General features: G+C 47.2%; 1 protein-coding gene across 8 annotated transcripts in view; it reads right to left on the reverse strand.

Moving 5' to 3' along the window:
* Positions 1–308: 308 nt before the first annotated feature.
* The window catches only part of TOX2 (TOX high mobility group box family member 2), a 270975-nt gene continuing 258775 nt past the window's right edge, over positions 309–12508 (reverse strand). For 5 of the 8 annotated variants that reach the window (XM_082361740.1, XM_082361739.1, XM_082361737.1 and 2 more), the window contains 6 exons: positions 6993–7232; positions 4165–4392; positions 3620–3700; positions 2404–2799; positions 1573–1700; positions 309–553 (listed from right to left, as the gene is read on the reverse strand). In XM_082361740.1, the coding sequence (XP_082217866.1) occupies positions 487–553; positions 1573–1700; positions 2404–2799; positions 3620–3700; positions 4165–4392; positions 6993–7232 (1140 nt within the window). In that variant the 3' untranslated portion in view covers positions 309–486. Of the gene's footprint in view, positions 755–1572; positions 1701–2403; positions 2800–3619; positions 3701–4164; positions 4393–6992; positions 7233–12508 lie in introns of all 8 variants that reach the window. The other 3 variants (XM_082361736.1, XM_082361738.1, XM_082361743.1) reach the window with 1 other exon arrangement.

Here is a 12508-nt window from a genome sequence, read left to right on the forward strand (position 1 = left end):
AAAAAAAAAAAAGCGCAATGTCTCTGAGTGTGGCTATAAATCGTCCGGTTCCTGCTGTACAGACGAGGAAACGGTTTGGCCGCTTCTTTCGTGCACATCTCCCTTAAGATAACACTTTAAAAAATGTGCTAAGGGTCATAGAAAATGCTTATCTTAAAGGAATCTACTTTCCCCCCACCCCGTCCCACCCCGCAACAAAATAATCTTACAGGTGTCTTCAGCACAGTTTCTAAAACACTTAGTCAACTAGTACTTACACGGAGCCAAGTTTATGAGTTTCATAATGTCTTGTTCGCACTGTAAAACCGTATTTGCACATCTGGGGCTGAGCTGGCCCCTGCCCTGTGCATCTGGGGGCGGGTTTCTGCTGCAGAGCGATCCGTCCAGGGGCGGCTCACGCGACTTTGGGCTGGGGCCAGACGTCCAGACGTAGGGTACGGTGGCAGGGCGAGCAGCAGGGTCCACAGTAACCCTGGAGCAAGCAGGTCAGGGGGCGGAAGGTTCCTGCAGGTTCTTTGGGCTGGCGGCGGGCGGTGCGCTGCCTCTGCAGAGTCTGGTGGGAGGTTGAGGAAGAGACTCAGCCCGGGGCCGTGGTCGTGTCACTGCTCTCTCTTCTCTGGCACCCTGCTTCCTGCCAAGGCCTCTTTTCTGCTGTCAGCCCTTCAGGCTCTGAGCAGTGCCCTTCCAGCAAGCCTCAGGGAGGAGAGGGAGGCGGGCTTAGGTGAGGTAGAGCGATTTATCCCTGGGGAGGAGGCTGGGGGAGAAAGGAGAGGCTGTCAGACTGGATGTGACGCCTCCACCCCGCCCCAGGCGCCCCCTGGCCCTCAAGGGCCTGGACACAAGGCCCGGGGCACATCAGGACACCTGCTCCCTGGCCCTTCACGCCCTCCCTGGATTCGGCTGCCCCTCTGAGGATGAATGAGGGTCTGTGCTGGTCCCTCCCTGACTATCCACTGGGCAGAACCAAACACCCCTCCTGGAATCCTGGCAGGGGACCACCTGGTCCTCAGCGTATACAAAAAGCTCAGACCTCAAAATGAGACCAAGTCTGTGCTGTGATTGGTGCCCAGAGCTCCCATGGGATCAGGCTGAAGCCAGTCTCCAGCTGAGGCCATGCCCTCTCTAAGCTCCCTCCCTGCCCTGACCTGCTTCCCTCCCCCACCCCTTCTCCTGCAGGTTCTCCCTGAACATGTATACATCATTGAGGACACCTAAATCCCTGCCTCAAGCTCTGCTTCTGAGGAAGCTGACTGAAGACAGATGGCTTAGCTATGAATGCCATGTCAAGCATTGTGAAAAAAAACAGGATGGAAGGAAAAACAGCAAGAGTGAAGACAGGCCTTAGTTTCCCCTGTGGGCCTGGCACCAGACCAGCTGAGTCCCTCTGGGGCCTTGCTTTGGTCCTCTCCTGAAGACGACGGGCACCCGGTGCCCAAGAGGCCCTCCTGCAGGGCTGACAGTGACCTGCAGTGTCCCCCTTGTCCTTTCCCACCCTGTCATCCCATCCTCACTCTCCACGTGTAGGCAGGACAAGGGCAGCACCAAGGGTGGGCGAGTGGGGTGAGGGCCGACCTGCAGGTGCTGATGCCACACTCCCCGCTGGGGTAACTGCTGTCCCAGTCTCCGCTGCTCGTGGGGTTGGATGGGCCAGGGGAGCGGGATCCGGAACCACTGGGGAACTCAGAGATGTGAGGGAAGTCCTGCCGAGGTGGGGAGGAGGAGGTGGTGAGCAAAGGAGAGCGAATGGGGTGCATCTCAGGCAGCAAGGGGGGACAGGGGCGTGTTCGCAGAGACACTTCCCCGGCTTATAAGAAATCTCCGCTCTGCCTCTCTGCCTGGAATGCTTCTTTCTTTTCCCTAGTAGAGCATGTTCTGGAAAATTCAACCCTTGTCTTAGCTACATGGGGGGGAGGGGGTGACGGACTTTCTTTTCCTGGACCTCAGTTTCCCACTCTGTAAAATGGATTTATTGGGCTGAGTGACCTCCCAGGGCCAAGCAAGCCTTGCAATTACCAGTGTCTGTGGAGCAATTAGGGGGATCTGGCTTCAAAGGCTTTGGGGAGAGCCAGGAGCTAGGGTTGATCTGGCAGAAGCCACAGTGGTCTCAACCCCTCCGGCCAGAGAGCAGAAATGGACAGAGGCTGAGGGGGGAGGGCCTGAGATACCCTAAGAATCTGAAGAATCTGTCTGGCTACTTGCCAACTGTTCTCTGCAGCCAGTGCATCTCAGGCCAGGTGTACTCGCCCCATTTCACAGTTGCAGTAACTGAGGCTCAGAGAGGTAAGGTGCTAAGGCTGAGGTCACACAGCCGGTGAGTGGCAGGGCCAGTATTTGGAATCCCAAGCTGCCTCCCCTTTCTGCAAGGGGTCCCCGAGGGGCACGTTCTCACTGGACCCTGCTTACCTGTGGCCCTGGAGGTGAGGGGCTCACGGCCAACTGCACCTGGAGTGCCATGGGAGCGGGCAGGATGGGAGGCTGGGGGGCTGGGGACATGCTGACAGGTGGGCTGAGGAGGGTGCCCTGGGTGTGGGGCGGCAGTGGCAGCTGCTGGTGCAGGGGGGTGCTGAGAGGGAAGGAAGGGGGCGGCGGCGGGGACGCGCTGAGGCCCGGCAGCAGCGACTTGGAGCCCAGCGTCCGGGCAAGGCTGGCGGGGGAGGCCCCGCCGCGGAAGGCCTGCAGGTCGGACGGCGTCAGGAAGGAGGCCAGGCCTGGCATGGCGTACATGGGCTGCTTGGGTGGGAGCATTTTGGCCGGTGGGTTCGCCTGAGTGCTCTTGGTCTCACCCTGGTCGGGGGAGCTCTGGAAGGAGACAGACACCAATCACTCTGGAGAAGGTGGATAAGCCAGAACTTGAGCCACGAGATCGTGTGGTTTTGTCCCCCACTGGCGTGGCTCCTGGCTGGCTCTCAGGCCCCTGGGGAAGGAGCTGGGGACTCACCAGAGATAATTCAGGGTCCAGCACACTTGGCTCTGACCATCCAACCACCCCTGCTTTAATCCCTGGGGGCTCCCCTGCCCACGGGAGAACCCACGCTTCTCAGCCTGGCCTGAGGGGCCAGCATCGTCCAGCTGGGCTATCCTCTACTTAGGCTTCTCCCCAGCCTCTGCGCCTTAGTGTGGGCTGTTCCCTTGATTTGGGACACCCTCTTTGCTTGGCCCTTTATGGCCTAACCCAGAAGCCACGCCCTCTGTAGCAGCTTCCAGACCACCCTCTGCCCCCCCGTGGACCACACAACCACTGCCACGCTGAGCCTCCTGCAGTGCTGGTGCTGAGGAATGAGGCAGAGAGTGCAGGACAGGAGGAAAGGCCACATCTGAAGACTGGCAAAACTGGGTCTCAATCCTGGTACAGCCATCTAACAAGCTGGCTACTCGCAGGCAGGTCACTTAACTCCTCTGTGTATCAGGTTCTTCTTGGAAGAATTAAATGAGATACATGTACAGTATGCATGTAAAGCATGAGCTTGGCACAGAGGCGGTGCACTGGAGAAGGGACCACATCGGTCTTATCCATCCCTTCCAAGACCTATGGTGTTGACCGTTCCCGCCGTGGTTCTTGCTCTATCCCTCAAGTGGCCCCATTCTTATCAGGGCTGAGCCTAGGGATTCCAGGTGTTACCTTGGAGACAAGGCTGGCCCTGTAGGCTGCCAGAGCCTTCAGATACTCCTTCTTCGCTGCTTCGGTCTTCCTCTTGTAGGCCTGAAAGATCCAAGGTGTGGGCAATATCGAGGAGAGGTCAGGTGGTCAGCCTGAGCTCACAGGGCTCGTGACTGGCATTTACCTCGGAGCTATTTCTGCTCCTATTCTCCCTGCAGGCCCCTGAGAGGAGGCCATAGGCCTCTGGTCAGCGGATAAGAAAGCTCTGGCTTGGACCCCAGACTTTTAGAGTTGGAGGCCAAGATGGATGAAGATGCCTGTTCTCATTTAACAGATGAGGAAGCAGAGGTCCAGTTTTTTTCTCCACTTAACCAAGTCGCTAGTGAATGCAGCTGCAAAACAGCCAAATCAGAAGGGTCCTACCTCCCCAGCTTACAGATGGGCAAACTGAGCCTAGCAAAGACCTCTGCAAGAGTCTCTAGTTCCAGAGGCTGGGCCTGGTTCCAGACCTTCCAAGTCTGACCTCAAAGGCTTGAGGGATGGCCCAGAAAGGGATGGAGGCTCACCTGCTTCTGTTCCTCTCCCAAGCTGTCCCACATGGAGGCCACGATTTTGGACACATCCCCGAAGGTTGCACTGGGGTTCTGTCCCTTGATGGCGGCCTGAGTGTCTCTGAAGAAAAGCGCGTAGGCTGACACAGGTTTCTGTGGCTCATTGGGGTCCTTCTTCTTCTTCTTCTTTGGGTTCTTGGCCTTTCTGCCAGGGTCGGCAGAGGGTCTCTTTTCTCCCGACATCTGCCCAGGTGAGAGGAGTCAGAAAATCAGAGAAGCCCGGATCCTCCTGCCAAAGGGGACCCGACCCAGCCTCAGGCAGAGCTGGACTTCTCCTCAGCTTTTCCCTGCTTGCCCAGCCCTGCTTATACACAGGCAACACCTGGGGGCTGGCCACGCCCCACCCCGGGCTTGAACACACACACACACACACACACACACACACACACACACACACACACACACACATGCATGCACACATGTCCTGGGTATGAGCCCTGGGTTTTTCTGTTTTCTTTCTTTCTTTCTTTCTTTTTTTTAAATCTAATACTGCATTTTTCATTTAACTCATCAATGAGAATCAGCATGATGGTAAAGTTGATTCAAAGAAATACAAGAGAAAGAAACTGGTTAATGCCCTGGAGAGCAATAAAACTATCACCTCTGGGGCTTCTAGTCTTTTGTACTGGACAGAAGTCATTTGCGTCTCTACAGGGAAAAGTTCATTTGCCTTGTAATCAGACAAAAATCGTTTACATCTTCATTGCTTTTCCCCCAAGTTAACATCTTCCTTTACAGAGTGTAAAATCCCCTAATCAATAATGAAGGAGGAAAAAAAAAAAAAAAATGAAGGAGGAATCAAAACAAAGGCACAATCTCCCAGAGAATCAGATAATTTTTGAGAGTCTGTTAGACGATGCTGTAATATGCCATTGAAAGAATGTGCAGTTATCCGTTTTTGGACTATTTCCTAGTTTTGGATAGATATATTTTTCTTAACAGCTCTCCCCTCCTGTGATCACAAATAATCCCCAAAGATTATCCTTGATTACATAAGATCAGTCTCTTCCACCACATTTCAGCTGTGTGACTTGGGGCCAGTGGCTTCGTGCCCCTGACCCCCTTTGAAGCTGTTGGATGGAGTGAGGTTAATGTAACTGTCGCCATGTGTGGCCTCACCCTGGACACCCGGCCTCTGATGCAGTCAGATGCCAGGACCACCATACTGTGAGCACCTCACTTAGGGCTTCCAGGATGCGGAGCGGGTGGGAATACCCGCCCCCGCACAGACTAGGACTCCCAGGCCACCCAGGGGCCAGGGATTTTGGTCAAAGGCCCTGGATCCTGCCGTGAAGACCATGGCTCTATGCACCAAGGAAATGAAGGTGACACCATGAACTGATAAGGAAACTGTGGGCCAGTGGATAAGACTCAGGCCTGCACCTCTGAGGGACGGTGAGGGGCGGTGAGGGGCGGTGAGGGACGGTGAGGGGCGGTGAGGGGCGGTGAGGGACGGTGAGGGGCGGTGAGGGGCGGTGAGGGACGGTGAGGGGCGGTGAGGGACGGTGAGGGACGGTGAGGGGCGGTGAGGGGCGGTGAGGGACGGTGAGGGGGTGTGAGGGGCGGTGAGGGGCGGTGAGGGACGGTCTGTAGCCACATTGGTTCTGTTCCTGAGTGTTTCTCAGCAGCCACTCACCTCCCCAAGCCTCAGTTCTGTCAGCACCGTGGCGAGGCTCTAACAGGATAGGAGATGCGGACGGATGCACCTTGTAATTGACGGAGAGCAGATGGGCCACAGCAGGTGGTTAAGAGCACATATGCTGGGGCCAGACTACAACCACCTTGGTTTAAATCCTGGTTCTATGACACTTGATAAGTTACTTAACCTCTCTGTGCCTCAGTTTCCCCATCTGCCAATCGAAGATAATAAAGGCACCTACCACATAGGGTTGCGATGAAGATTACGTGGATTAATTCCTGTCGTGTCCTTAGAATAGTGTCTGGCCCGTGAAAGTGTTTTAGAAGGGTTTGGTAAATAAAAAGAAAATAAAATTAAAACCGCCCCCCGCCTGGACTACAATAGAGACCAAGTTATCCTGAGGATGTAGCTGGACCAGGATCCAGAGGTGCCCACCCCAGCCCGGAGGTCAGGGTGCCTGCAGGATGGCATGGGTGCCACGGTTACTGCCCCAGGCCTCTGCAGGGCCACCACATGGAAAGGGGTGAGAGGCCCTTATGAAGAAGAAAGGGGAGGGAGGCGTTGTGGAATCAGCCTTGATTCTGCCGGCGGCTCATTGGGAGATTCCGGGCAAGCACATCCACCTCTGGCTTTTCGGGGCCTCTGTTTTCATAAAACAAGATGCTCTTCGACAGGGAGGGAGATCTAGAGTCAGTGCAAAGAAAGGATGGGAGCCTGGACACATGGTGAGTTCTCGTCCCTGACGTGTTCTTGAAGAGGCAGGACCACCCCTGGTTCCAGGGATACAGGGTGGGCCATGCCCCCAAGGGGGAGGAGTCATCTTTAGTGCACAATCCTGCAGCGCTGCCCAGAGCACTGCTGGACCGCCCATCTTTGTGGTCCTCCTAAAAGGCCAAAGTGGTCACAAGACATGGCCCTGAGGATCTTGCCAATGCCATCAATGCCACTGAAATGACCCATTGGCTATTCAGGAATAGGACGACATCACGTTTATCCAGAATTTTCCTCCTTTTTCTTCCAGCAAAGGGTATAGTTATACTCTTCTGGTCTTTTCTAGAAGTAGGTGATGACCATTTCCATGCAGGGCCTGTCCCCTTGCTGATAGGAGGGCATCTTAAGCCTTTGCATCTCCATCCCTACGTACCTTGAAATGCACTTCCGACTCCTCCTCCTGAGTTGAACTGGAGGGAGAGGGGGTCGCCGACTTGCTCCCTGGGGGTGACGGGGAGCTGTGGGCGATGCCACTCCGGACGCCCATCTGAGAAATGAGCTGGGACTGGCTGAGGGCACTCATGTGGCTGGCCAGCATCGCCGGGCGGCCCAGCAGGGGCCCTGGTCGGCCCGAGTCGTAGGCAGCAACCTCTGAGTGGACCATCTCCTGGATCTGAGAGAAGAGGAGATTGTGTGTTGAGTTAGAAAGGACCAGCACATCTGCATGTGTAGGTACCAGACTCAGAGGAGGGGGTCCACTCTGAGCTGTGGCTTCCCCATGGATCGCCCACAGGTGAGTGTCCATTCTATTCTGACCCCTGCACAATTAGATGCACCTCTGGAGGGTGCCATTCTGTTGATATTCACCCTGGACAGAGAGTCAGCACCTCAGCCCTTGCTAGAGAGCTCAGTCCAGCTGTGAAGAGATCATTTTATGATACTGGGTTTTCCTTCCTGGAACACGGTGTTATCTTTGCATTTATTCACTATGCAGCGTGATAGCAAAGTGCATAGACGTTGGAAGCCGAGTGCATTTTGAATCCTGGTTCTGCTGCTTATATACTGGGTGACTTTGGCCAAGTTACTTAACCTCTCTGTGCCTCAGTTTCTTCATCTGAAAACTTTGGATAATGATTAAACTTACCTTCTAGGGTTGTTAAGGATTAAATCTGCCTGGCACATAGTAAGCCCTATCTTGTATGAGGGTTTGTTAAATACACAGAATAAATAAATCCCTTAATAAAGTTTGCACATTTTTCCCCCACAGGTCAGTCGTTTTCTTATTATCTATTCCCCATGATATTTTCTAACTGGTTATTTTTAGAATATAAAGAAAGCTACTAATTTTTAAATACAGGCATTTCTCATACTAAACACATTTAGAATAGTGTACTCTTTTTACCTAAAAATTACATACACACACACACTCACACACACACACTGTTCAGCGAGGCATGCCAATTTGCATACTCTTATTTTTATTTCCTCTGAATTTGTGGTTAAATTCTAATTTCTAATATCCAGTATCTGTGTTTTCCTTTTACTTGTTCTTCGTTAGGGAGCCTCATCGGTTTTCTATTTTATTTTGTGGGATTTTATTTTTTCCTCCTCAAAAGAATCAAATTTCAACTTTGTTTATCAGGTCTACTCCTTCTCCATTTTCTAATTCTTTAATATCTAATTTTATCTTTATTAATCTCTTCCTCTGATTTTTACATATTTATTAGTGTTGCTTCCCCCTCAATTTTGGGTCGCATTTTCAATTCAGTATTTTCATTCTCAATGTTTAGAAATAGGTTTCATGCTATGAATTTTCCTCTGAACATGACCTTAACATTTCTCAGACTTCATCACGTGAGATTTTCATTATTGTTCTTTTTGATGTATTTACTTTTAAATTTCAGTTTTAATTTCCTCTCTCATCCAATCAATGTTTAAGAAGAGTTCTGAAATTTCTTTTTTTTAAATTTAATTTTAAAAAATTTTTGGCTGCGTTGTTTCTTCGTTGCTGCGCGTGGGCTTTATCTAGTTGCGGCGAGCGGGGGGCTACTCTTCGTTGCCGTGCGCGGGCTTCTCATTGCGGTGGCTTCTCTTGTTGCAGAGCACGGGCTCTAGGCGCGCGGGCTTCAGCAGTTGCAGCACCTGGGCTCAGTAACTGTGGCTCATGGGCTTAGCTGCTCTGCGGCATGTAGGATCCTCCCAGACCAGGGCTCGAACCTATGTCCCCCTGCATTGGCAGGCGGATTCTTAACCACTGTGCCACCAGGGAAGTTCGAGTTCTGAAATTTCTAAGAGGTAAAAATTTTTGTTGTTTCTTTTCCTTTTGCTCCTAATTTCTAGTAACAAACGTGATCTAAGAATATGATCTGTACTATTTGCACTTTTGGAAATTTATTCAGGTTTCCTTTAAGACCCAAATATGTTTAAATTTTGTATATATTTCCCAGTATTTAAGGGCAAAGGGGAGTTGTGTTTGCAGAGTAATATAATAGTGTGACATTTCTCTGTCCTATCAGTGGTGATTACATTATTTAGATTCCTTTGGTTTGTCAAAGTTGCCTACAACTTTCTGCTTCCATCAAAATCTCCCTTTAATGCTCAAAGTTTTTGTTTTGGGAATTTGATGTTGGTTTTTATTGCAAAAAGAAAACTGGCAATTATATCTTCGTAACTGATTAAACTTTAGTATTATTATAAAGTGTCTAATTTTTGCCTTGAATTCAGTGGAGTCTGATATGAACATTGCTATCCTTGCCTGTATATATATTTGTTTGAACTTGTTTGGCATTTCTTCATTTCTGAGGAACTTTCTTTTTTACGTGTCAGTTTCCATTTTTTTGGGTTATCTTTGTCAAATGTTGGTTTTTTGTGTGATGGTCAGCTTTAGAAAAAGAACTGAGTTGTTTCTCTTTTTCTTTATGTCTTGGAAGAGTATAAATAACAAAGAAATGATTATTTTCCTTAGAGAACTGAAAGAGTTTAGACATAAAAACATCTGAGGCCCAGGGCTTTTTGAAAGATTGATTTTCACAATATTTGCCATGGCTAATAGGTCTATTTTAGTTTCCACATTCTCTTGAGTTAGTTTGGTTTTATAGATATATATATACACACACACATATATTTAGAAAATTGTATACTTCATCCAGATTTTAATACCAATAGCATAAAATTGGGATAACATTGCCATATTTTTAACCTACTCTATGGTTTTAAATCCCCATTCTCAATTGTAATACTGTGAATGCATGTTGCTTTTTAAAATTTTCCTTCTCAAAAGCTTATATATTTTTAACCGTCCAAACAACCAGTTCTTATATTTAAACAAATCAATTTGACAACTTTTCTGATCATTATTAAATTTTGCTTTTCTCTCTATTAATATTAACTTCGGGTATCATGTTGCTTTTTATCTAGCTTTTCAAATTAAACAATTTTCTTATTTTCACATTTCCTTTTTTAATAATAGAAGTAGCTAGGGCAGGGGTTCAAACCAGGACACTTTTGCCATGTAGGAGATGTTTTTGGTTTTTAACGGGGTGAGGGGGGTGCTGCTACTGGTGTCTAGTGGGTTGAGGGGCCAGGGATGCTGTTCAACACCCTATAAAGCACAGGATGCTCCCCAACAAGAGTTATGTACCCAAAATGTCAACAGTGCTGAGGGCGAGAAGTCCAGCTCTGTAACCATGATTTTTTTCCCCCTGCGGAGGACTGTAGTTGTATCATAGAAATATTTTAAAAATATTCTAAAACTGAAGATTTGATTTTCCTTTTTACCCTAAAATTATTTGGAAAAGGGTCTTTATTAATGTAGCCTTTTGTGACTGTGGCCAGGAAACATAACACCTAGGATTTTATCTTTGTGGTACTGAAGTTTTCATTATGGCTTAAGATATGATCAATTTTTGTAAAACTTTCATGTGCCTCTGAGATAATGTTTACTCAGTAACATACACATTTCTCTATGTGTCTATTCAATAAACTGTTTTGACTACTTTAGCTGTGAAATCTCGAGAAAAATGAGTTTAAGCCTCCTACTACTATTGTGTTCCTATCAGCTTCGCTATAGAATTTAAACCGGTTTTCTTTATATTGATGTGAAGTTATTCATTCCCATATATGTCCCAGAATGCTATATTTTCATTATGGCTTCTCCTTGTTAATTTTTTTAAAAGTATGTTTGCCTCAATTAATGTTTCTATCTTAAATACTACTTTATCTGTGGCAATTATCACTTTCTTGATTTTTCCACTGTTTTATTTACTATACTTCAATAAAATTTTTTTAAAACCACAATGAGGTATCACCTCACATCTGTTAGAATGGATATTATCAAAAACACAAGAGATTACAAATGTTAGCAAGGGTGTGAGAAAAGGGAACCTTTGTATACTGTTAGAGGGAATATAAATTGGTGTAGCCACTATGGAAAACAGTATGGAAGTTCCTCAAAAACTTAAAACTAGACTACCATATGATCCAGCAATCTCATCCCTGGGTATATATCCAGAAGAAATGAAATCACTACTTCGAAGAGATATCTGCACCCCATGTTTACTGTAGCAACATTCATAACAGCCAAGACATGGAAACAACGTAAATGTCCGTGAACAGATGAAGGGATAAAGAAAATATGGTACATTTTACAATGTTATTCAGCCATAGAAAAGAAGGAAACCCTGCCTTTTGTGGCAGTGTGGACGGACCTTGAGAGCATTATGCTAAATGAGATGAGTGAGACAGAGAAAGACAAATACTTTATGTTCTCACTCATATGTGGGTTCTAAAAAAGTTGAACTCAAATAGAGAGTACAGTGGTGGTCACCAGGGCCAGGGGGTTGGGGGAAATGGGTGAAGGTGGTCAAAGGGTACAAACTTCCAGCTGTATGACGAATAAATTCTAGGGATCTAATATACAGCATGGTGACTATAATTACCAATACTATATTATATAATTAAAAGTTGTTAAAAGAGTAGATCTTAAAAGTTATCACCACACACACTTATTATGGTAATTATTTCACAGTATATACATGCATCAAATCATCATATTGTATACCTTAAACTTAAATATGTTAAATCTCAATAATATCCCAATAAAGCTGGAAAAATTTTTGAACACTTTGAACAAAAGGTAGGTTTTAAAATCTATTCTCTAAACATCCTTTTCTATTCCAACATGTACACACTCCTTTTTCCATGAATCTTAAAGAAGGATCTGACATTATTTCTTCAAGGGCAAATTGGCCTTGGGGCTCTGTGTTTAGGGCTTGTTTTTGGTTTCTTTTTTTTCCTTCCCAGCTGCCTGTTTTAGAATTCTTCAATCAGGTATACCTGACTCAGTAATTTAATATATGGCCAACACTTGATAATGGCAGATTTTGAATTTTTGCAAATCTGCTAAGTCTGAAATGCTCCCAAAGTTGTTCTAATTTGCACTGCCCTGTTTACTAGAGAAGTCAAACACTTTTTCATTCGTTTCCTGGCCATTTGGGTTTCTGTTTATACTGCTGGTGGTAGTGTAAACTAGTAAGGTACACATTTTAGGAAGAAATCTGATAATCCATATCCTATAACCTAGCAATTCTATACCAAGATATTTACTATAAAGAACTTTCCCACATGCACAAGAAGACATACATACTGCAGGAAATTTTAAAGACTCTGAAATGGGCAAATGAATGTCCTTTCAATGGCATCCTGGGTGTTGGCTAGTCGACCTCAGGGTTATCTGTTTCTATAGAAATGTGTGCTTTTGTCTTTGACTAGGCTATTTTACAACTTTGTAAGCTGTACAAAAATGATATTAGTGCAACTTATTTTTTTATCATTACATTTTTTTAAATTGTGGTAAAATACACATAAGATAGGATTTACCATCTTATCCATTTTAAAGTATATAGTTCAGTGGCATTAAGTACATTCACACTGTTGTGCTACCATCACTAC

Source organism: Balaenoptera borealis (genome assembly GCF_965194805.1).
Source record: "Balaenoptera borealis genome assembly, chromosome: 16".
Taxonomy (NCBI): domain Eukaryota; kingdom Metazoa; phylum Chordata; class Mammalia; order Artiodactyla; family Balaenopteridae; genus Balaenoptera; species Balaenoptera borealis.